Source organism: Onychomys torridus, chromosome 5, assembly GCF_903995425.1.
Source record: "Onychomys torridus chromosome 5, mOncTor1.1, whole genome shotgun sequence".
In the NCBI taxonomy this organism is placed as follows: domain Eukaryota; kingdom Metazoa; phylum Chordata; class Mammalia; order Rodentia; family Cricetidae; genus Onychomys; species Onychomys torridus.
The window spans coordinates 80,440-106,819 of record NC_050447.1 but is presented as its reverse complement, the minus strand read 5'-3'; the positions used below and the strand labels follow the sequence as shown (position 1 = coordinate 106,819).

The window sequence follows — 26,380 nt, the reverse complement described above, 5'->3', positions numbered from 1 at the left end:
AGTGTACTGGCTTCACTTGCAGAGGATACATTCACTTTCCAGCACTCACATGGCAGCTCATCACCATGTATAACTCCAATTTCAAGGAATCTTATGCCCCCCCATATGGCTTCTGTGCCACCATAGGCATGTGGTACACATACATATATGTAGGCAAACACTCATACACTTAAAATGAAAATAAATCAATCTGTTAAGAAAGGCAGTGGAAGGAAAGAAGGAAGGGACAATGGTCTCTTCCTCAGGAGAAACACAGCTAGCTAGTTGATAACTACTCAAGCTCTGAGTAAAAATGATTAGCTAATAGCCAGTGATACATAGCAATGACCAGTGAGAAACCAGGCAGATTCTTTCTTTGGGAAGCAGCAAGCTTGAGATGAGGAGGTAAAATTGACACTGAAACCTGAGTGACAAGAAAGTCAAGCAAGGGAGATACATTCCAGGTAGAAGATGTACATGGTGCAAAGGCACAGAGGCAGGACCAGTTTGAAGAACAGGGTAGGGACTAGTGTTTGGGAGAGAGAAGAAGACACAGCAGGTAATAATAACCAGATGGAAGGACATGTGAGCTCACAAACGGTCCTTTGTAAACTAAGGAAAAATCTAGAATTTCCTTCTGAGACTGGCAAGGCTTTTATTGCTATCTTAAATGTTCTGAGATGTCTTTTAGACTCCCTGTGGAAGGTCATGAGACCTTCTTGGCCTTTGATGGAGTAACTGATGATAGTACCACTACTACCTTTGGAATCACACTGAAGTTGCTACTTGCTCCAGCTCTTCTCCTTGTCCTCCTAGACTCCTTCTCAGTGTCTTCAGTTCACTGCTGGCAGCAGAGAAGGGAAGCCAGAAAGCACTTGAGTATCTCAGGCTCTGAGAAACACTGTTTCCATTCACCCCATTTCCCACAGCTTCCCCCCACTTTTTTTATTATATTTGTGTTTTAATTCTACACATCAGCCATGGGTTCCCCTGTCCTCCACCCTCCTGCCCCCCCCCCCTCTTCCCCCCATCCCCTCCCCTCCATTCCCATATCCTCCAGGGCCAAGACTCCCCTGGGGATTCATTTAAACCTGGTGGATTCAGTACAGGCAAGTCCAGTTCCCCTCCTTCCATGCTGCGCAAAGTGTCCCTGTGTAAGCCCCAGGTTCCAAACAGCCAGCTCATGCACTAAGGACAGGTCCAGGTCCCACAGCCTGGATGTCTCCCAAACAGTCCAAGCCACTCAACTGTCTCACTTATCCAGAGGGCCTGATCCAGCTGGGGGCTCCACAGCCTTTGGTTCATAATTCATGTGCTTCCATTCTTCTGGACGAAAGTCGCCGTGCTTTTTCCATTCCTGGGCTCAACAATTCACGCTCCCACAGTCCCGCCTCCTTCTCGACAACTGGACACATGGAGCTCCACCTGGGGCCTGGCTGAGGATCTCTGCATCCACTTCCATCAGTGGGCAGAGTGCTGGAGAGGTCCCCTGAGGTCCACAGTGATGCATCCTCTGTAGACTGCTGGCAGTGGTCGAGAGAAAGCCTGATCTGACATAGTTTGGTGATCAGATGGCCAAACACCCTGACGGTCGGGCTGGAACCCACAGCTTTTTTTCTTTGCTTAAATCAGAGTTTGTTCTCACCACTGATGGTTGAATGCCTGCTTGGAGTTTTCTCCCAAAAGCCCAGTGTAAAGTCTCGTTTCCATTATTTCCCCTCTATGGCTGTCTACCCATCATCTGCATCCCTGATTTCTCAGTGTTAACTGTAAGTGCTTCAAAGCCTGTCTGCCTCCTCCATTCCCTGTATCCAGAGGATGTAGCAGTCACTTTCTACCCTTCTCAGAACCTAGAACTGTGCTTGATTGTTCACTATGTATATACAAATGCAAGCCACAGTCCAAAGGCTTGGCAGTGCCCTGATAATGGACATCAGACACTGAGCCATATGCAAGCTGCCACTTAACAACTCCTGGTGAAGCAGAGAGAACAGGCTTTCCAGGTCTGAGGGTGCCATGTTCTAAGCATTCAGCACCCCAGCATCTCCCCACCAAGTGCTGTGTACCAGCCACACCCCCCATTGGTCTTATATATGTGTGCTTTCCACCACCTAGAATACCTTGTCTCTGCCTGGCATGTTTAAATTTTCTCACTTAAATGGTGACCCAGAGTAAACCCTTAAGTCAAATTCTGTGACCTATCTCATTTTCTTTCCATCAGAGAATTCACTGCTATCTGCAATTACATAGACTGCTTCTTTCCTAGTCCCCATCCACCCACCCAAAATAGAAGGCTTCTAGGTTGGAGACTTTGAACCATTCTCCTATCCAATCCACTCCTAGAACAGAAACAGGCACATAGTAAATGCTCACAGAATGAACCTAGTAAACAATTATGGAGAGAATAAAGCTTTAGGTAAAAGGAAAGGCAGACAAATGAAGAGGCTGGGGCAGAAAACAGTGTGAGGGCGTCTTCTGTTTGATAGTATTTCATACTGCAAGCTGCAGCAGAAGGGCTTTGGCTGGGTTGGGAGTTTGGGCTAGAGCCTGTTGATTTTATAGACATGGTCACATTTACATTTGAGAGAAGTCAATGCAGAAAACAAAATAAAAGAGACAAGACTAGACACAGGAAAGCCATTCAGAGACTTTTTTCCAGTCCAGGTAAAAAGATGATAATGGGGTTGAACTTGGCCAAGAGCAGGAAAATAGAGCTCAGCTGGAATGATTTGTAGAATCTTAAAGACAGAGGAAAAGGTATAGCTAGCACTCATGCAGGCAGCAGGGTCCTGTACCTTGCCTTACAGATACATTTGTTGGCTAAATTGCTGGCTGAATCATCCAGCAGAGATAGAGGCTACATGCGGAGATAGACAGTCTGTGGACATTGCACTCCTAGTGGCCTAGCTCTATGGCAAAGGTGAGGTAAAAACAAAGGTAAACAGATAGAGTCAAATCCAGGGTCCTGTCCAAAGCTGATGCTTTGAACTCTAGGAAGAGGCCATCAGAGCTGGCACAGTGCACAGATGGCTGTGAGTCTGAAGGAAGCAGTCAAGACCTACTTTACTTGACTCTGACGGGAACGGGTTCCATGGCTGACAATACAAGCCTCAAGACTTAATCCTCCACCCAGCAGATGCTCACTGAACTGCCAGATACAGGGCTGGTGATGGGACAAGATGCTTTTAAGATTTCACAGTACTTGTCTCCTAGGGAATGCAGACAGGCATGAAGGTATCATAGGGTGGCAAGTGCCTGCATGGTGGTAGTGCTCTGAGAGTACAGTGGGAAAGAGTACACTTAGTCACATGACCAAGAGAGAATTTCAGGGAGAGATACATACTGAAGGAAGATTTTTTTTTTCAATGTAGTTTCCTCCAATATTTGGAATTGAACATAAAGTGTCATGCCTGATAGGCAGACACTCTATGACTACACCCCTAATCTTTTTGTTTTTCTAAGTTTGGCTTTAATTTTAAGATATAAAGTTTTGCTAAGTTTTCCAGACTGTCCTCATGCTCACTCCATAGTCCAGGCTAGAACTAAACTTGTGATCCTTCTGCTCCCCCAAGTGTTAGGATTGCAGGCCTGCAGCTCAAGATATAGCCAGGAGCTTAGATCTGAAGGCTGGATAAGTAGGAATGTAGAGTCTACAGTGTGGACTATATGGAAAGAAGCAGTGAAGATCAGGCAGACACAGGTTATAAAAGATGCCATTTTCATGCCCGTTCAGCTGTTTCTTCAGTGGTGGTAGTGAGTGATGGTGATGATGAGTGTGTGAAGCCTATACAGATTAGAAACCTTGATTTAATAGACACATGACCTCAGCAAAATCCCATAAATACTCTTAGCCCCTGGATTTACCATCTGATCAATGGGGACAGGGATGTCTTTCTGAGTGTTTCCTAGCACAACATCCAAAGAGAAGGTCTTGCTTTCGGGAACACTGCATGCATTGGGATTTAACTTTTGTCTGAAGGTGACTGTCATTTTCTGAATAGGCATCAGGTTTAATTAATACTTCTACTGGGGAGATGGCTGAGAAACAAACCCATGGAGTCCCTTGGAAATCTGTCTATAAAGCATACGTACAAGTTGTGCCACTTTTGCAATCCTCCTGAGTAAGATATTCACAGCAGGAAGTATGGGCCATTTGGTTCTTCCTGATGCTGAAGCATAATTATAATAATAATAAGAAGAAGAATAAGAATAAGAATAAGAATAAGAAGAAGAAGAAGAAGAACAACAACAACAACAACAACAACAAGAATATTAGTTAAGGATGTCTTAGTAAAGCAACTTAGGGAGGAAAGAGTATATTTGCCTTATACTTCCATATCATTCACTGTTCATTATCAAAACCAGGGTAAAAATCAAGTAGGATAGGAACCTCAGGGTAGGAACTAATGCAGAGGCCATGGAGGGGTGCTTCTTACTGGTTTTCTCCCCATGGCTTCCTCATCCTGTTTTCTTACAGAACCCAGAACCACTAGCCCAGAGGTGGCAGCCCTCCCCCATCCAACACTAATTAAGAAAATGCCCTACAGTTTTACCCACAACCTGATCTTATGAAGGCACTTTCTCAAATGAAATTCCCTCATCTCAAATGACTCTACCTTGTGTCAAGTTGATATAAAACTAGCCAGCACAAGGAGTTTGCCTTAGTAGCAATGAACTGGGTTATAAGGATCAGAGTCTCCAGCCAAGGGACTGCCTATATGTCAAAACAGTCAGGTTTAAGAAGAAAAGAGGCTCCACCAAGAATATTGAGTGACAGCAGCTGGTGAGACACAACCACTACTGCCCAAAAGTTAGTCTGGGCATCTGTCTATGGAACCAGTGAATTCATCTACATAATGCAATATAATGCAGTGATTCCTAATATGCATGGCTATCTATAGTTCCTTATCTAGAGTAGGGATGGAGATGAGAATTCTGTACCTTACCATCTATCTCCGTCTTCCATTGCCACCTATTCCTCAGGCATATCCAGGAAACAAACCCTTACTGGTGGAAGTATTAAGGCAACTCCATGTAGTTAAAAGAGAGGTTTATTTGGGGGTTTTACTTACAACAAGTGAAGGGATAGGTTACAGGATCCAGGAAATGTGAAGTGCAGTTCAGGGATGTTCTCTGGAGAACTCTGCTCCATCTACCATCTAACATCCAGGATTACAAGGAACCAAAAGAGCCGGAACATCAGGATCTTGGGTCTTAAGGGCTCCTGTCTAGGCCCCTGTGCCTCAGGAGCAGGCTTTGTTCAAGGCATATTATGTTTTCTGCCATACCATTTAAAGCTTACATCCATTCTCGGGAAGAAGTGATTGTGTAGTGTGAAGTGTTCCTGGCTGAAGGTCCAAAGAGGGAGCCTTAGTTTTCTCCTTTGAATAAGAGATGTGTGCTAAGGGATTTAAAATGTCAGGGAGTGCACCCAGAGACATTAGCTTGGCACCCAACACACAGCACTGAGCTGGTGCTCTATCCACATCAGTGTAGGTACATCCCACGGTAATGATAGTAAAGGTAATATTAATACTCAGTTGACATCTGAGTACCCTGGAGTCTCACAGGCAGAGGTGTCTTAGCATACCTGTGTGGCAGCAAGATGAATCACAAACCACTGATACCATGAATTTCATAAAAGAGTACATGTATACTCCATAACTACAAACCAGCCCTCCCTTGGTAGCTTCACCTTGGTAGTTTGGGGGGCACTTTCATTGATGGCCACTCCCTTTTTAGAATGAGTAGTCATTGATACCAACAAAGGCTTGTCTACCTTATAAAGTGCTTTGGTTGTCCTGGGTTTAGGGGTTCTAATTTGAATAGGGTACAGCTCTTGCCTTTAGAATTCATTCTATGGGTGTTTTAGAAAGTATCTTCTAGAACCATTAACTTGATAATTCTTTTCTCTTGGTAAAGAGAAGTGAAACCCCCATACATAACATGGCCTTGTCACTAATAACCTTGCCACATAGAGTAAGACACTTGTTTGAAAAGTCATCAAAGGAAGATGTGTGTCTCCACAACCTCACATACAAACATACAAACATACCCCTCCTTTCCCTCCACAACAGCAGAAGTTATATGCCTTTGTCAGCACATTAAAGCCACAAAGTAAAACCAAGGAAGGAGAAAGCCAAACCCACTCTTTCAAAGAGTTTGCAAATGTTTCCTTTCTGAATGGAACTCTGTTCAACTACAGTGTGGAATAGGGAGGGAGGGAAGGAAGGCATTAGTTGATAAAGTTTCCTCCTGGGAGATAACATAATGGTTTCTAGGCATATTCTGGTTTAGTTTAGTTTTGTTTTTGTTTTTTCGAGATTTTTGTCATTCAAGAATCAGGAAGAAGGATTGGAGAGATGGCCTCAGTTGTTAAGAAAAATGGAAGTTCTTCCCGAGGACCAAAGTTTAGTTACCAGTTCCCACATGGTACTTCACAGTCTTCGGCAATTCCAGTTCCAGTGCCCTCTCCTTGTCTCCACAGGCACTAAGCATGCATGTGATGCAAAGATATACATCCAGGCAAATAATTATACACTTCAAAAAATAAAATAAAAATTTTAATTTAAAACTAATCAAGAAAACCAGGCTGGGGAGATGCCTCTGTTTTGGGATATTTGAACACTGTATGAAGATGTATTGCTATGATTGGTTTAATAGAGAGCTGAATAGCCAATAGCTAGGCAGAAGGCATAGGTGGGACTTCCAAGCAGAGAGAGAGGAAGAAGGAGATAATAGAGTTGCAGAGAAGATGTCAACCAGACATGGAGGGAGTTGGACATACAGAATGAAAGAAAGGTAAAAAAAAAAAAAAAAAAAACACATGGTAAAACATAAATTAATAAAAGTAGGTTAATTTAAGTTATAAAAGCTAGTGGGACAAGCCTAAGCTAAGACTGAGCTTTCATAAATAATATTAAGTCTCTGTGTCATTATTTGGGAGCTAGTGGGACAGAAAAAGAGTTCTTTGGGTGCTTGTAATACAAGCATGATGATCTGAGTTTGGTTCAGTAGCCATGTAAAAAGCCAAGTGTGTGGCATACACTTTTAATCATAGTGCTAAGGAGGCAGAAACTAGCCAATAGCTTACTTGCTAATCTGCCTTTTAAAATCAGCAAACACCAGACCTTACCTCAAAAATCATGGAGGATATCTTCTACATGTGTGCGCGCGCACGTACACACACACACACACACACACACACACACACACACACACACACACACTAAAAAAAAAAAAAAAAAAATCAGGAGAACAGATGCCCTGACTCAACTAACTCCTGAACCTTCTCCCTAACCTAGGCTCTTAACTTAAGTTGTCTTCAGGGGCTTAGCTTCATTCCTAATGGTGTTAACAGGTGATGTTGAATGAATCACCCCCTCACTCCAAGCCCTGCACTTTGCATAAGTAGCATCTCCCACCACCATACCCTGTAGTTGCCTTTGCTGCCTCCTGAACTTATACTTGAGTTCAGAAAAGTTAATAAGAAGCCACCCACTCACCTTGAGGTGGAGGAATCCAGTCAGTGACCATAGTCTCTGTACTGTATCAGAATCTTCACCTGAGACCAAATTAACATCTTTCCTAGAGAGTGGATACACATGGACCCAGGTGTGTGTGACCTGCCTAAGAGACTTCACAAATTTGAAACTGCTCTCTCAGCTGTTAGGTGAGGTTCACAAGGATCTCCCCAAGAGTGTCCAGAAGAGGATGGGTACCTGTGCAATTGATCACCTGCTATTCATCTGCTTACTCTCTAAAACTTGTTCAGAATGCAGAAAGTGAAAATAATAGGCTTAACAATAAACTAATTGATTGCTTTATGAATATAATTAGAGGAAACAAAGGAAAATTGTAGGGCAGGCCATCACAGTGATGGTGTTCATTTTGTGCTCAGCAAATCTTTTTCATTTATGCAACCTGTAGCTATTGAACATTTTGTTATGTTGTAAGGGATGCCTTTAAATGCAGTTCAAATTGACAAATACTTAATGGAGTTTGGGAGCAACTATTCAAGTCTAGAGAGAAACAGAACAGCTGTCCTGAAGGGCCTTCAGTGGTCCTACAAAAAAGGAACATTTATGCCACCTTGAAAGTAAAATAGAGTGTAGAAGAGAGTCCAATGAGAAAGGGCTTTGCCAAGAGGGAAAAATGCTATGCCCAAAGAAGTCACAGAAAGGTAGGGGAAATCAAGTCTGAGAAGCACTAATGGAGATCCTGCATAGGATTAGGTTATGGGTAAGACAGCTGTCTGTGCTTGTCACCAGAGATATCTACATCTAATTTTGCATATCAGAAGGGGTCATGTGGTACATAGACTCATTGATGAAGTGAGAATTCCATTCTACCTCCTGATCTTACATTAGTTAGGTGGCCAGAAGTATCTTGGGTCATTAGATCTCAGCTGACTGCCCACTGAGCATTTGGAAATATGTGGCTGCATCTGGGTTGTACAAGGCCACCTGGGGAACCTATGAGCATTTACCAAATAGGAATATTAGCTGAACTGTCCTTAGATTGGTCAGGCCCCCCATTAAGTGATAATACCACACTATTTGTTACCTATTTTTCACAACCTGTATTTCAGTGGTCTACAAGAAGTATTTGTTAGAACAGCTCTGTTGAGATTAGCTGGGTTTGCTCACATGGTGTCTGTCCTCTCCCATCAGGCTAACCTGAGCATTGGCTTCCAGCTATAGTAGAGAACCACACAATGCTTCTTGGAGTCTATCCTCATAATAGGAGGATATTGCTTCCTCTGAATTCTAGCAACAAAAGCTTGTCCCAGGTTCTGCCTAGAATTCAAGGACAGAGAAACAGACTCACAGCTTTAGTACACCTACTGTACAGAGTAAGGCCATGCTGGAGAGGGGAATGAGGAAAGGAAGAAAGCTATCCTTGTGTGCCTGCTACTCTCTTGAGAAATAATACAGTGGCATGATGGATCATGACAGTGGACTCAGTGATGAAGCATGATACTGAGAGAAGCAGGTCAATGTGGTTTCTTGTGAATTATGCTATCAGTTTTGAGATTTTAAAAAGACACATTTTTTGGAAAGCCAGTCTATTATTTTTAGACAGGCAAGTAAGTCCAGCCATGTAAACTTTAATCTATATTCAAATGTATGATATTGTGTGTTAGAAAAGGCTGAAGACAAAAAGCAGAGCCAGTTGTGCAACCCTTTGGAAATTATTATTTTTTAAGTTTAATTTTATTGAAATACAAACTGTATGTATTAAGTCTTTTCTTCCCAAAGCCAAGCTTGCAGAGCACTCACAAATGTGTGCACTCAGGTGAGCATCACAATCACAGTGGGTCAAGTAGGTCAATGTACATCATTCCCAGTACCCCAGTAGCTCTTTTGTCTTTTTCCAGGCCATTCACCCCACCCTGCCCACATATACTAATTCCTTTCCATCACTGTAGTTAGTGTTTTGCCAGGTAGTTTGAGATTTCAACTTTTCAGTCTGTTAAGCATACCATTTGCATGGTAGTATTACTGTGGGGTTTAACCTGTAGCCATTCAAAGTCTGAGCTCCTTTTTAGCAGGTTAGACTACTCTTTTCACTAGGTGAGCTAGGAAAGAGGAATAGAACTAAATATACTTTCCTGTTAATGAAGACAGACTTTTATAGCATTAGAAAAGGTAAAAAATAAAGAGACTGTCCTGACTAAATTTAGGTTAAAAAAAAAAAAAAAGAAAGAGTTTTGTGATATTAATGCATTTGCTTGGTTATTCTCTCCTGTACCTGACCCAAAGATTGAAGTGTGTAGCTCCAGGAAGACAAAGGCATCAGGTCACTCAGAAACCTTCCCACTTGGGATTTCCTCATCCACAAGTATCTTCTTGTATCTTCTTAGGGTTAATTGAAGCCACCTTTTGACTTGCCCAGGAAAGTCCTCTGCTTTTTTTTTTTTTTTTTTTTTTTTTTTTTTAAGGATTTGTGTGGGGTCTGTTTATCAGTGAGCTTCACCATGGCTCTTGGCCACAAGGAGGCTCATCTCTCATATGGAGAAGGTACCTTCTTTTGTGATTACCTCTGATGTTAGAGGAATGGATCAGGAAGTGAAATGGGAGTCTTTTCCGTTAAACTACCAACATGACAGACAACTGCAGGCAGGCTTCAGGGCTACCTTTCCTCCTGTCGCCAAGCCTTTCTCTTCCTTTGAAGCTTCAGAAGCAGCTGTCAGAGCTGGATGAGGATGACTTGTGTTATGAGTTCCGGCGAGAACGCTTCACTGTCCACCGAACCCACCTGTTCTTCCTGCACTATGAGTTCGAGCCTGCTGCTGACAACACGGACGTTACCCTGGTTGCTCAGCTCTCCATGGACAGGTATGATCAATGACCTCACCCACCACACAGACCCCATAACTGTTACTCTTTCCCCCATGGAACAACAGGGTGGGAGATGGTCTCCTAATCTTGGAATATGAAGTTCAGTTAAAGTTAATCTTAGTCCCATCCCTAGTGCTGCATAGCAGCGGTTTCCTCTTTTTGTTGCTGGTGTTGCTTGAGGCTAGCAAGGAGGAGTAAAGCCCTACTGAAGAGGCTATACATTGGAACCTCACTGGCTGTCGTAGTTACTGCTCTATTGCCTCTGTAAAGAGATACCATAATCAAGGCAACTCTTTCAAAAGAAAGCATTTAATTGGTGGCTTGCTTACAATTTCAGAAGGTTAATCTATGATCATCATGGTGGCAGGAACGTAGGCTTAGAACTGAGAACTTGCATCCTGATCTGCAGGCAGGAAGGCAGAATGAGAGAGATACTGGGTTTGGTGTGAATTTTTGAAACCTCAAAGCTCCCACCTAGCAGCACACTTCTTTTTAAACAAGGACACACCTCCTAATCCTTAAACAAGTGCCACTCCGTGGTGACTAATCATTCAAATATGTGCGCCTATGGGCATCATTCTTATTCAGTCCACTACTGTGGCCCCAGCAAAACGAGAGTCATTTCTTTTCCTCACACGTGTCCTGATGTAACAGTCCTTCACTGGGCATTTCCCAGTGGCACTGCTATTATGCTGGCCCTTTCTCAGTTACAATCTAGTAGGCTAGTTCTCAACTATGACAAGGGACAAATTGAGTCACAATGGGAGCTTTTGAAACAAATTCATACCCAGGCTCCATAGCAAATCAATTAAGACAGAATCTTTGTCTTCGCATTGTTTTAAGTTTGGAGTATATGACCCATGATCAGGAATATAGATATCCATAAACAAATATATGTATATATATCTCTGCAATAAGGGCTTTGAAGGGATGGGACAGATAGTGCCAGTCAGGTTGGGATCTTCTTTAGATAATGTCATTAGGAAAAAAATCTTTCTAAGACAGGGACATACCTGTAGAGATGTAGAACTAGCAACAGACAGTTCAATCAGACAGATGAACTAGCGAGTCCAAAGAGCCTATGGTGGGAAGGAACAACCTAACAGAAGAAAAGTGTAGCTACACAAAGAATTTTAGTTGAGTACAGTGCCTTCAGAGGCCAGAAGAGGTGTTGGATCACCTATAGCTGAGTTATACATGTTTGTGAGCTGCTTGATGTGGCCACTGGGTCTTTGCAAAAGTAGTGCATACTCTTAATTGCTGAGTCATCCATCTTTCCAGCTGTTGCTTTTAATTTTTCAAGCTTTACTGGCTATAGGAGATGATTGGATTTGAAGCCTTGAGGTCACTGCCTTAGAAATAAGCAGCTTTCCTCTACCTTGCCATTTTACATAGCTGATTCTCAAACTGGCTAAGCAACTTCCTCTTTAAATTACATATGCCCCTCAGTGGCTGCCCTTATCCTTTGTGCCACACTGAAGCATTAATGTAATTAATCTTAATGAATAAAAAATCACAATTCAGAAATTGAGGTAAGGACCTGAAGATCAGAGAACCAGTAGCTTCCTACTTCTTCCATTTCTCCATCCAAAAGACCAAGCTCCTCTTTCAGCCTCATCTTACCACTTCCTGTCTCCTCTCTCTACAGTCCACAAAACCTCTGTGGTCAGCTAGTGGCTAGCTCTGCCCTCTGACTCCAAGCAAGCTCTATTTGTCAGAACACAATCAAAATATTATACAACATATCCCCCTTTTTGTCTAAATAAAAAGTGAAGGTTTTGCCGGGCAATGGTGGCGCACGCCTTTAATCAGCATTCAGGAAGCAGAGGCAGGCGGATTTCTGTAAGTTCGAGGCCAGCCTGGGCTAGTGAAGGTTTTAATGAACATTAAAACTACATATAATAAGTACAATAACTATATACAAATATACATAAGCAAGAATTACATTAACAATGTTTAGTCTGTTTGCATTTGACAAATTCAGAGAAATTACTCCATTATCTATCCTAGCTTTGGTGAGTCTGAAGTGTTTTACCTAATTCACTTTCTATCTTTTTATGTCTCTTAACCTTATACACTTTACACCTCTTTTGTGAGTTTCTCTTCTGAATTTAGTAAATTTAGAATTTAGTAAAAGATCTCATCAGAGATCTGAGGATATCTTACCTGAGTAAACAGGAAGTACAGAGCAAACAACTTCCAGAAATAAGAAATGACAGAAACAGCTGGCTGCCTGGTCAGTCACCAAAGGTTCCTCTGTAATGTAGGGGCATTCATCTTCAGTCTGTAGGCCAAGAATGTCTGACAGACTTTTCTATGGAGCAGGATTTTTGAAGGATTATCCTGCTTTGTCTTGGCAAAGTTTGGCAGTCACTTTCTTTTGTGTCATCCTTGTCCAATTTGGACAGCATACTGTCAGCAGTCAAGGCAACGGCAGTTTTTTTGACCAGTGGCTAACTTTTACAACAAAGAAATTAAACTCTATATGGAGTTTCTCTATGCCCATCATCTTCTCTGAAGTACATTGGTGCTGCCATGAGCAGACTTGTCTCATTGTCATAAAAAAAAAAGAACTTTATGTTATTAAAACGTCTTAAATGCCATATTCTATATATCTCCAAAGTGTTTGAAGACTACCTTTTATCTAAAATATATCTATTTTACCTTGAAAACATACCTAACATGATTATAATAGGTGGCTAAATTCTGACACGCATTTCTGTATTATCTATAATAGTTTGTAATAATAACTTTCAAGGACTAGAAATTTACATTGTATTTTTAAATGAACTGTATATAGGTATAATACTTTGAACAAGAATAGAAAAGTATGTACAGTATGCTCTAACCAAGATAACATTAAATTTGTATCAATATACAAAAATATCCTAAACAAGAGTAGAAACATATATACAGTATAACAAAAATAACCTCAAATTTGTATCAATATACAAAAATCCATATCAATATAAAATATTTAAAACTAGTAGTTGCTTTTTGTTGTTGTTTTGTTTTGTTTTGTTTATGAGACAAAGTTTCTCTGTGTAGCTTTGGAGCCTGTCATGAAACTCACTTTGTAGACCAGGCTAGCCTCAAACTCACAGAAATCCGCCTGCCTCTGCCTCTGCCACCTGAGTGCTAGGATTAAAGGTGTGTGCCACCACTGCCCAGGTAGTAGTTCCTTTTATTAGTTTAAAAGTAGATTCAGTAATCTACCATTTTATCCTATTATTTCTATACCGCCACTGCCCCTTTCTCTTAGAATGAAATCCCTGAATTTAATCTCCTTTGTTTAGCTTTTTTCTTGATCATTACCAATAACAGCTTGTAACCAACCCCCCTAAATGATGGCAAATATCCATAACCCACTAAACAACCAAAAACTGTCCACCCAACCTCTTGGGAATGTGGGTATCATGTTCTTAAAATTACTTCCTGCTGTCTGGGGATGGCAGCATCTTTAGGGGTCTCTGAAAAAAATTGGGAAAATTGTCAAGTCCTGGGAGAGGTATCTGTATCATTTGTTGTCTAGTCTCTGTGTAATGGCAAAGTGCAGGGCTTATCCCAATTCCTAGCTAGAGTAGTTTGTAAGGCTGGATCGTCTCAGGTAGCCACCTTGAAATTGTCCTGAGCAGTTTGTAGTCCAAAGCTAATCTTTGGGTGGTATTTGTCAGCTTAGTGGTATTACCACAATCCAGGTGGAATCGTCGTTGTGGGCCCCATCCTCCTTTTGGAGGATTTAAAGGTTGCTGTTAAGCATGGTCATGTTTCACTGCAGAAAACTTAAACATTTTAACTGGCATATACAGCATATCTTGAAGAGGGTAAAGGACTATAATTTGTTATGTACATCCACAGTATAAAAACTTCATTGCTAGTTACCTGATTGAGACTCAAACCCAAAATCATGTGCAGGAAGCTAGATGAATCAGCCTTTGTCTAGAATTTTAGGTCGTACTCTATATGTCCATTAATTTATGACAAAAAGTTTAATATATATGTATATATAGTATACATATATATATATATATATATATATAAATTTTATAATTTCTGAGATAATATTTATACCTTAAGAAAAATTTTAGAGCCAAAATAAAACCAAAGAATTATGAGGTTAGTGGCAATAAAATAGTCCCTTAATTTTGTTTTTTCTTCTGTCCTATATAAGGTGTTTCTTCTAACATGATACAGAGATTTTGTATTTTCCTTTTAACAAGCGTTCTTGGGTTTAGAGAAGGAGAGAGCCACACTCCAACTCCATAGCTAGCTTTAATTTTTAATTAAACTGGGACCACAAAGACAATTTGCATTATATTTTTGTCGAGAACAACAGAAACAAACATTTGGGAAGATTTATGAAATTTTATCCTGTTGGAAATGTGATATATTACTCTTTTCTTGGTACATTTTCTCTGGATGATTTGTCCTTTTTCTTCAGATATCTCACTTGTCCAGTGGTATTCATATTCCTTAGCTGGATGCCTTTATTCTCCTGGAAAGATAAAAATAAAACCTTGCCCCAACCCTAACTTTAGGGAGTTTCCCTTTTGGCAAATTATATCTGACCAAATGAAAGGCATTTATTAGTCTTAGAAGTTAGTTTAGATTGAATGGTCACTCTGACATACTATTGCCTCTTCTATTCAAGAGGTCTTTCTTGTTCAAATCAAATCTTTATCAATTTTGATGGTATTTATAACTTTTTTCTCTGGACAATGTCATTTTATTTGTATTTTTTTATGCAAGAACAAAGAGTGTTTATTTTTATACAATTTCTTTTTTTTCTTTATTATTATGTGTTTTAAATTTTATACATCAGCCATGGGTTCCCCTGTCCTCACCCCTCCTGCCCTCACCCCCACCCTCCCTCCAGCCCCTCCCCTCCATTCCCATGTCCTCCAGGATCAAGGCACCCCTGGGGATTCATTTAAACCTGGTGGATTCAGTACAGGCAGGTCCTGTCACCTCCTTCCAGACTGAGCAAAGTGTCCCTGTGTAAGCCCAAGGTTTCAAACAGCCAGCTCATGCACTAAGGACATGTCCTGGTCCCACAGACTGGGTGCCTCCCAAGCAGATCAAGCTATTCAATTGTCTCATTTATCCAAAGAGCCTGATCCAGCTGGGGGCTCCACAGCCTTTGGTTCATAATTAATGTGCTTCCATTCATTTGTCCCTGTGCTTTTTGCAATCTTAGATTCAACAATTCACGCTCTTGCAGACCTTCCTCTTTCTCAACAGTTGGACTTATTTGTATTTTTAACTCTGATCTTTGATCATTTATAAAAGTTTGCCAAAATGTTTGCTTTATGGTTTCTGTTGAAATTTTTGTTTTATCTTCTAAAGCTGTTCTATCATCAAGAGTAGTATGTTTTTGTTGTTGTTGCTGTTTTTTGTTTTTTTACAATGGTCATTAGGTCCTTTAATTGTTCTGTGGAGGAGTTTCCCCCATGGTGACAGGGAATGACTGAACAAAATTTGACATGGGGGCCTGTGAGAGATCCCCCAATGCATTTCCCAATGGCAAAGGGTTACCTTGCCTGTCTTTTGTTAATCTGCATTTATTAGTCAAATGTCAGCCCTCTGTTTGGATTATTCCGGGGGGGGGGGGGTTAATCCCTTTTTAGGTGCCAATTAAAATATATGACATTTTGATTTTTCTTCAAGCCTCTGGAAATTACCTCTCCTATCCAAGCATCGTCATGGTTATGAGATTCAATATTGACTATATCTTGAATCCATTATTCTATGGATATTAATCTAAATGTGTAGACCTTTAAAGGCATAATTACTCTTTTGCATTATAAATTAGCATTTTCACAAGCCAAAAGATTCAATTATTATTTGTCTAGCTTCTGGCTTTGGTATCATTCTATTTACAGCTGAAATCAATCTTTTTAAAAAAATAATAATTTTGGACCCTGTGTAACTTTAGTGAATGACTCAGTTTTCTTCTTTCTGACTTCTTCACCTCTGTCCCAAGTATTCAAAGCTGCTACATAGCATAGAGCCAAAGTGTAGTCATCTAATATAGACTGTCTGTGTACATCAGCATAATTGCCCTCTCTAAGAAGTTGGCCTTGGGAAACCTCCATACCTCTAGCCCTACTCCATTGTTCAATGGGCTTAGACTCATCTTTCCAGCATGTCCTCCACTGTACTTGAAGACCAGGTCCCAATACTGCTGTAACCAAGTCTTTCCAGTCTTGTGGGACAATTCTGTTACTAAATGACTATGAATTTAAGATCTGCCTTACAAAAGATGAATGCATACCATATGAGATTACCATTTTCTTAAATCTCAAATGTGTTGTTTCCACAGGAATCCAGTTAGCTCTTACATAGCCTTGGGGATACCTGTCATCTGGCAGTTGTTTCTGTAAGGTGACTAGATAAATAAAGGTTTTTTTTTTTTTTATAACCTTGGGATGTTCTTCTTTAATTTTATAATGTAACAGTAAGTTTGGTTCTCCTTTAAATTCCTCTGTCTTTGTCTGAATATCTCTATTATCTTTTTTAGTAAGTTTTTCTAAAGCTTGTAACTTATCTGTCAAAATTGCATTATTTTCTTTAGTAACCTTTCCTAAGGCATGTATCTCAACCCACTTTTTTACAGGTAAAACAAGAATTACCAAATGGATAATGATTATAATTGAAATTATGTAAAGCCCTGCTAAGTTAATTATTCACTCATTTAATTGTTCCATTTTTATACCATCCATTGTAGAATCATACAGAGACCTAACTTCCTCCATTGTAATAGTGTTTCCCATTATTTAATGTGGGGGAAAAAACTCTCTCTGTTTTTAACTAATTCCTCCCTTTAAGAATTCCAAGTAGTCTCACCAAATCTGCGGATGATGATAAGTAAAGTGTAAGACTGGCTGTTGCTGCGCAGCATGTCTGGGTGGAGAACACAAGCGGCACACAGTCTGGCTGAGGACAGCTTCTACTGATCATGTGTCAGCAGCCTGAGGAGGGGTTCCAAAGAAAGCTCACAACCCACAGGAAAAAGGAGCCAAAGAGCCAGCCATATGAACTGTGGTCATGGGGGAATGTGCGAAAGCAGGACATGTGACCGGTAGGAAGTGAGAGCACAGACCTGCCTAAATGCAGAGCTGGCTGGTGGTGAGGGGTTAACTCCAGTGGAATTTGGAGTGCAGGCACCCATGGAATTTAGGACTTTAGTGATTGATTGTAGAGAGGCTGCAACAGGAAAATTTAAGACTTGCTCTGAGGCCTTAGAGAAGAAAAGGAAAAGCCAGTGGTCTGGTGACTCCAGAGGTCATGTAGCTCTGGCAGGTATGAATTCATGACCCAAAAGTTGGGTGCCAGATGAAGTGTTAATCTAATTAATCTTAGTCAATAAAAAATTGGGAGTCGACTTCTCAGGGGTAGGAACCTGAAAGATAAGAGAAACAGGAGCAGCTGCCAAAAGCTTCCTACATCTTCTGTACCAGTGTCCAAAAGGGCCGAGCTCCTCTCCCAGTCACTTTCTGTCTCCTCTCTCTACTGTCCTCCAAACCTCTATAGTCAGCTAGTGGCTAGCTCTACTCTCTTACTTCAAGCAAGCTTTAATTTTCAGAACACAATCAAAATATCACACAACACCATACTGCCTCATTTCAGAAGGACTGTCTGTTGACTAACCTGACATTCTTATCTGGGATGTGGCAGAAGATGACTTGGGATTGATCTAGGAATGATGTGAGTCAGTGTACTAAGAGCAGTACCAGGCATGCAGTGAGTGTTCCTTAAAGACTGTTAGTCATGAGTGGATGAAGAATGTGCAAAACCTGAAGGAACAAGAACCCCAACATACAGAGGCTCAGAGAGCACCATCCAGAAAACATGGAATGAATGGCAGCTTGCATGTCATGGCTGTCTGGGTATGACATTTACAGAGTATAACTAATGGAAGTGGGTGCCTTTCTCAGAAAATAAGGTGAGAGAAATATGGAGGAACACACTCAACCTCTGACCTACACACACGCCAGTGGTATAGCACAATACATGGTCCTAGGAGGCAGACACTGTGTGTTCTCAATGACTCTGACCTTCTTGAGTTTAATTTTCTATACAAGTCTTCTTAGAAAGGCTCAGTTTTCTTATCTGTTACCTGAGAATGATGATATTACTACTGTAATTATCCCTAATGACCATTAGAGTATGGAGGCCCAGTTCTGTGTACTAATGTACATTCAAAACCTCCTGAACTGATAACAGCATGAGTGACTGGAATTTTAATGTGCGTTCTATGTATAAGGCACAAAGTCTAAGAACAAAGAGCTCTATCTCAAGTCTCATCTGCTCCTTCAATCCCCTGCTGACAATTCTGGCATTTTACTCAATCTCTTAGATTTTGGTTTTTTTTCCTTTGAAATAAGGTTAAAATTATTGCCTTGTAGAGTTCTGTTTAGGGATGAATAACATAATCTGTGGAAGCCCTTATAACATATTTGTCAGCCAGGAACCATTGGCTAAACCCAAGTACCCTTCTGGAAACTTCTATATGTGTTTTATTTTCTGTTGCTGTGATAAACCAGTCTGATCAAAAGCAACTTGGGGAGGGAAAACATTTATTTGGCTTATACTTCAAGTCACAGTTCATCATTGAGGAAAGTCAGGGCAGGAACTTAAAAACAGAAACCTGCTTGTTTCTCACTGTCTTACTGACATGCCCACACTCAGCTAGCTTTCTTATATAGCTCAGGATCCCATGTCTAGGGATGGTGCCACTCACAGTCATCTGGGCCATCCCACATCAAATTATGAACCAAGATAGTACATCACAGACATGGCTACAGACCAATCTGATCTAAGCAATACCTCAGCTGAGATCCCTTGGATGAATCTATGCTACTTCAAGTTGATAGCTGAAGCTAACTAGGACATGATAATAGGTATTTAGAGATAATAAAGGAGGGAAAGAAAGACCTGCACTCAGGCCAGCTGCAGTACCACTTGCAAAACATGTGGGTTAGATTCTGTATTTGGCCCTTTTCAACCTCACTGTGTGAAGTGTGATGATACTTTCAAGTCATGTTCATTATTCTTTGTATCCTACACCATAAGATGATGGACAGTACTTAAAAAGTAGTGATATAAGCAAATAGTAGTTTCCCGTGTGTGTGTGTGTGTGTGTGTGTGTGTGTGTGTGTGTGTGTGTGTTCATCTCCATGTTTCTTAGGATTTACAAACTGATAGAATTTGTTGGGTGTATGGTGCAGTCCCATGCTTTGGTACACACTTGTACAATATTGGCCAAGTAATACTGGCCAAGCCTAGTTTCTGTACCCGCTGCCAGCAGGAGAATCACACTGGCCTGGACCACAATGACCAGCCAGCTCATTTTCTCATGGTCCCTTACAGAAAGCTTCAGCTCTAGTTGCCTTAGCAGCAAACACTGACCATGGAACCCTTCCCTTCAAATTAAACACAACCCAAGCTAACCAGATATAAGGTAGCTTCTAATGCATGGTGACAAGTACTACCACCTGGACAACACTCAAAGGATATAAGAAATTGTAAAATCCCACAAAATAGGCATGTAGCAATAAAAATTATAATGCAGCACCAGCACTAATACCGCAATTACTCCAACCACTCCGCCCTGCCCTACACATCCAGTTAGGACACACCATGCTGACTGGTGCCTCCTAGATTGATTTTTCATTTAAGAAATACTTCAGTGTGCTTATAAACCTTTGAGTTAGAGGCAGTTCCTGTGTGAATGGCAGATTAAATTGGGGTAACTCCAATCAGAAGCTGTGTCACCAGCCACCAGTGTAGAACCAGCAGCTTTTGCTGCTCCTTGGGATTGTGGCAGAAGATGGAAAAGAATGGAATGACAGAGGGGCCTGAGTAAACAGATAGTTTTTATTGCTGTGATAGATACCATGACCAAAAGCAACTGAGAGAAAAAGAGGGTTTGTTTGACTTATATTTCCCCACCACAGCCCATCATTGAAGAAAGTCAGTGAAAAACCTGAAGCAGAAACCACCAAGGAACATGGTTTACTGCCTTGCTCCACATATTTTGCTCAGCTACCTTCCTTAAGCAACCTTTCCTGGAGAGGCACCACTCAGTGAACTATGCTCTTCCATATCAATTGTTAATCAAGAAAATGCCCCCACAGACTTCGATACAGGCCATTCTGATGGAGGCAGTTCCTCAATTGACCATTCCCTCTTCCCAGATGACTCTAGCTGTGTAAAATTGGAAGAAAAAAAAAAAAAAAACCACCATTGTGATACATCTGGCCCATGACAGACACTTGTCTTCTTGTGTCCCTTTGTCAAAAATGTTGGAGAAGTAACTACGATTGTAGGCATTGTGGGTCTGGTAGGTCTCCTGGTTTATTTCTAAATGAAGAAGAGAAAGAACTAGAAATGTAGAATCTCAGCCACAACCAGAGCCCCAGAACCACTGTAGAGACAGGGCTACAGTAATGTGTTCTGATGAAGTACCCAGGTAGGCCCAGGTGTTTAAAAGTACCATACTCAATCTGGACAGTAAGAGATAATTCCTTCTCTCTGTGACAAGCTCGGTGATCTTTGAGACATATATCACACCATTAAAGTCCCTGGTGACTTCTTATATTTAGAAGAGTATGCCAACTGCCTATGGCTGAAGTCCCTGTAAGGCATATGTCCACCTCCATGACATCTTTCCTCCTCTGTCACTCACTTGCCCACTCACTTGTATGACATATTGTTTGGCTATGTTAAGCTAATTTTACATGGAGCAACCTTTTCCCTGAGGTTTTCCCAAAGTGGATAGTGAATCTCTCTCTCTCTCTCTCTCTCTCTCTCTCTCTCTCTCTCTCTCTCTCTCTCTCTCTCTCTCTCTCTCTCTCTCATTTGGAAACAGGATCTCACTGTGCAGCCTTGACTGGCCTGAAACTTGCTCTGTATACGAGAATAGAATATTGCAAAGAATTTCTAAATACCAAAAAGTTATTTCCCATCATTCTAGAGGTTTTGAAATCCAAGAATGAAGTGTTGGCATATTCAAGATCTTGTAAGAGCTGCTTTCTAGTTCTAAATTCTTTTCTTCTCACTTAGTCTTTACATGGTATAAGGAGCAAGGGAACTTTCTGGGGCCTTTACAAAATATAGTGGTTGCTTAATAGAGTTTTTTTGTTTGTTTGGTTTGGTTGTTTTTTCTTTTTTTTAAGATTTATTTATTAGGTATACAGTGTTCTGTCTGCATGTATCCCTGCAGGCCAGAAGAGGGCACCAGATCTCATTACAGAGAGTTGTAAGCCACCATGTGGTGGTCACTGGGAATTGAACTCAGGACCTCTGGAAGAGCAGCCAGTGCTCTTAACTGCTGAGCCATCTTTCTAGCCCTTAATAGAGATATTTTAATACACATTTGTTCATGAGAATTATAAGAAAAAAAGAGATTCTCAGGAGGAACGATAAGTGCATGGGTGTGGGCTTTCCAAAGAAGACTTACAGGAATTAAGTTTTTAAATTATGGCCAAGTATGGGTACAGGCTACTCAAGGGGGCATTGTTTGGATTCTCTTTTATAAAGGTATTATTAGCCATAGTCACAACAGCTGCACCCTTATGACATAATTGTTTCCCAAAGCCCCCTCAATCTAATGCTGTCACTGTGGGTGTTAGGATTTGAACATACATGTTTTGCAGAAGCAGCATAGATATAGGTCATGAGTTTCACCACCTCAGAAGGGCCTTTCTGGGACTGCTACGAGTCTCTGGTTTTTGCGTCGTCTTCTGTGTTCCTATTCCTTACAACCCTAGTGCATGGCTCTATCTGAACTCATCTCAGTTTGTTTTGTTTATTGTCTTCTCCACTATTGGTGCATAAACCCCAGAAATGGAGGAGCCTTGTCTATCTAGTATCCCAGGAACATTGACAAAAGTGTTGGATAAGACTTGTTTGAAAAGCAGAAATGATAGCTGTCGGGAATGAGTACATGCTATAATCCAGCTTTGTACCATACACTTCCTACAGTTATCTTAGCAAATCCAGTCACATGTTTTGCTGATTATTAAGCTATCCCAAATTCTAGCAGCTTAGGCTGACCACTTTAATGAGCTCACTATTCAGTGACTAGCAGTTTGGACTAGGTGCCTGTGGATTCCTACAGGTGTTTGATGTTAGCTAAGAAAGTCTTCTAAGGTAGGGGATTACCTGGGCCATGTGGCTCATTATCAAGACATGTGATGTAGTGTTAGTCACAAAGTGGGGGAGGGGTATCACAGGATTCCAAGAGTATTGAGGATCAAACCCAAGTGCCAGAACAGTTTTTACTGCTTCTAACATCAATTTTGCTAATTCCTATGAGCCAAAGAAAGTCACATGACCAGGTCTGAGTTATGAAGTATAAATGAGAGATAGCTTTTGTAATTAACCAAAGATATTCTTATTCCCAATGAACATATAAACACACTGAAATCAAAATATCACCCACTACTTGTCCACCTATACTACATAGCTCAGAGATCATATCTTGTACTATGACAAGATTCCAGTCCCAAGCTCTTTGCTCGTTCTTTCCAGCAGAAAGCAGTGGTGGGCTCTGTGGTGAATTGGGGAAAACTTAGAACAGAAAAGCAGAACTTCTAGAGCCATCGTCCAGGCTGGCTCATCCTGTTTTGGGAAAATATTCTATAAACTTGTCTCTTTTATCATAAAAATGACACAGTCACATTTGGAATGCACACACATGTACAGAACTTTAATACTTTTCCCAAACTGACAATTTTATAGTGTTTTTTACTCTTGCCTCTAAAAAGTTCTTGGGTTGGCCCAGACCTGGCTGTCACATCTTTCCAGCTCAGAGATTAAAAAAAAAAAAAAAAAATGCACAGCGCTTTGTATCATTTGAAACTGTATTGATATGGATGCTCTTTAAGGACCAGGTGTGAAGAACAAAAGCCATGAGTGAATTGTGGACCTCTGTGGCAGACTCAAAGAGGCACCAAGGAATAGAGAATACTTGACAGCATGAAAAGAGCACATTTGTTGTGGTTTGAATTGCAATGTCTCCCATAGGCTCAAACAGTTAGACTTGGTCCCTGCTATTGGTGCTATTTTGGAAGGTTGTGGAAGCTCTAGGAGGTAGAGCCTTCCTGGAGAAAATGGTCACTGGTGGCAGAAGTTGAGGCTTTCTAGTTCAGCCCCACTTCCTGTCTCCTGTCTGCTTCCTGTCTGCAGACATCACATAGCAGGTACTGCACTCACACTCCTGCTACCTTGACTTCCCACCCGTGATGGGCTATATCACTTCACAGAACATGTGAGCCAAAACAAACCCTGAACCCTCAAGTCACTCATATGAGCGAGAAAGGAAACTAACACAGCATTCTTCTTTGGGAAGCAGGCAAGGAGGAAGAAAGCCTTGGGGTGTTGGTTCTGATCCTAACACCTATCCATTGAATCAGGGACCTGGTTTGCGGTCAAAACTTGGGCCACCTGCCAGGCTCCCAAGGAGGAAGTGTGGAATCAGTGTGGGAAGAATGGAGGCACACGTAGGGACGTGTTGATTACACATTCTCTGTGTCTTTTTAAGAGAAGACCTCTTTTATTTTTCTTTCTAATAATGAAACCATTATGTGCTACAAGGCAAGTAAAAACACGAGTTTTACATAATCAATTCCCAAGAACTTTCAAGATTACATCAAAATGTTTCCTAACCCTTCTACTCACTTTTTCCTTCCATGTCTGGGGAACAAAGGTTAGTCCCAGGCCATCAATTCTGCACTCAAAGAGCACCACCCTTCCTGGCAGGCAAGGTAGGAAACAGCTGGCCTCTGGGGTTAGCAAGTGATTAAGTATTTTTATACTAACTAAAATATTCTGAACCGCCATCCTTTGTGGTTATAAGATACTAGACATTGAATCTTAAGAAACAAATCCAAGAGTTACTTTCATTCTTCAAGGGGCCTTATGTAGAATGATAAGCATTAAATTTTCTGGGTTTATTTATAAGTATCCCATGTCCCTTTGATCTTACACCAGTTATTTTAGTCATAAATGTAGACTTTAAGCCTTCTCTGGGTAATCAGATGTTCCCAAGTTTCCTGTAGCCAATGTTCCTAATATCATCTATCCATGAAATATTTCCTGGAATCAGTGCCTCTCAAAATATAATCAACAGGATACGTTAAGTATTCTATAGTGGGTTCAGATAAGGTAATTTATTTTACAGCAGTTGAGGTAGCCATAAAATTATGCTGAGTAGGAGTGAAAGAAGTATAGGAACTTTTATCTGTTTCCATAGTATTCCATTAGTTTCATCTCTTCACACATTCCCCAGGGGAATTGTTCTCCATCCTCTCATTATTCTCCTGTGCCCAAATCACCATGAAAATCCTGGTAGCAACAGCAGCAAGACCAAGAAGAGACCCAGAACTAGACATCATTCTGGGGAATAATAGAGTGGAATCTTCCTGTTGGATCTTTGTCATACAGCAAGGAGCTCAACAGGACTCTGCCATATAACAAGCCATCGACTCTATGTTCCTGTGCTGATCCTGGCAGATGCATGGGTCCTGCCAGCCACCCTTCCAATTTACAGCTGCTTGATTTAAAGAAGTCACTTCCCTTCCCTCACTTTGTAGTCACTATGAATATCAAATATGATAACAGCTACCATGTAGCTGGCACCCTACTAGCAGCAGGTAGTAAGAATTTCATTACAGTATCACATTTTATAACATCATTGACCTTGCTGGGAATCTCAGTTTATCAGTTTGCACATTCCTGCTGAAAGTTCAGCTCTAGAGAAGATGAAGCTGAAGGCATCATCCAAAAGCAGGCAGTGTGACCTTTTCCATTTGTTGCTCACTGAGATTCCTGAAAACATTTAGCACCATCTTCCTTAAAGTTTGGCATATTTTGCATACCAATAGCACCTTTCTCCTGAGAACCTTAAATATTCTGACTGTATTTTCATTCCAAAACCTTCATGCACATTAGAGTAAGGCTATGTCAGATGGTGCCTGCTCCTTGCTTAGGAAATGCAGATTCAAAACCAGAACCAAGTCACCTTCTTTTGAATAAAACACACCTCCTCCTGCCCTTGCCTCCAGCAGCTCCTCTATCTATGCAGGAGGAGTCCATCACTCTTGCTTTTTGCTTTCAAATCCCAGAGGATTCATAGCCATGGTTCTCCATGGGAGCTCAGAGTCCCTCCACTCCACAGAAGCACCAAAGGAGATCCTCAGGGACCAGGCAAAAGCAGAAGCTTGCTTTAGAAATGAACCCACAAGTTCTGGGTCCATACATCCAGCATCCTTCTAAATCAGGTCTCATTGGCCATGGTTAGCAGGGGACAGAAAGCACAAGGGTATTTTACACTGGTGAGCCTCTTAATCCTTCCCAGTGAAAGAAGCAGCAGATCAGGATAGTGTTAGCTGACGGAATCACTGAAAGAAATCTCTGGAAGTCCAGGGTGAAATGCATTGAACAGAGGCAGGTTCCCTTTTTTGTTTGGAAGCTTAGAAATGCATGGCATTGATTTCTTGGTAATTGCCCCAATAAAGCAGCACTCTGACCAGGAGACTGCTGATTATGTGCGTAACTCTTGCTTAGCAGGGGAAAGCACTGAAATGGGCTTTTGCTGTGTCTTTAGCACAGGCTTTATACACCAGACACTTCTGATGTCTTTGAAGTAGAATTCTCATGATTGATTGTCAAACCTTCTTGCTGCCTTATTCCTGTTGGAGACACTTTTGTTGTTCTTTCTCTGGACTTTGTGGCTCCTCTGTCCCCTCAGCTCTTCACAGTAGCCCTGCAAAGTTGTTTTGTATTTTTCTTTCTGTTGGGTCTGGGTTTTGATTTAAGTTTGTTTGTTTGTTTGGTTTTTTGTTGTTGTTGTTGTTGTTGTTGTTGTTGTTTGAGATGGCATCTCACAGTAGAGTCCATAGCCTAGCCTTAACCTTACAGCAGTTCTCTTGCCTTAGGCTCCTTCCTAAATTGAGGCATGCTTAGCCACCAGGCTCAACTTAGCTTTGCAAAGTCGCTCAGGGCTCCCAGGAGCAGGAACTGCTGAAAACTGAAGATGGCACCACCCTGGT

General features: G+C 41.2%; 1 protein-coding gene across 3 annotated transcripts in view; it reads left to right on the top strand.

Moving 5' to 3' along the window:
* Positions 1-26,380, top strand: part of Large1 (LARGE xylosyl- and glucuronyltransferase 1) — a 506,337-nt gene that overhangs the window by 459,138 nt on the left and 20,819 nt on the right. For all 3 annotated transcript variants that reach the window (XM_036187421.1, XM_036187422.1, XM_036187423.1), the window contains one exon: positions 10,156-10,319. In XM_036187421.1, coding sequence (XP_036043314.1) covers positions 10,156-10,319 — 164 coding nt within the window. The remainder of the gene's footprint in view (positions 1-10,155; positions 10,320-26,380) is intronic.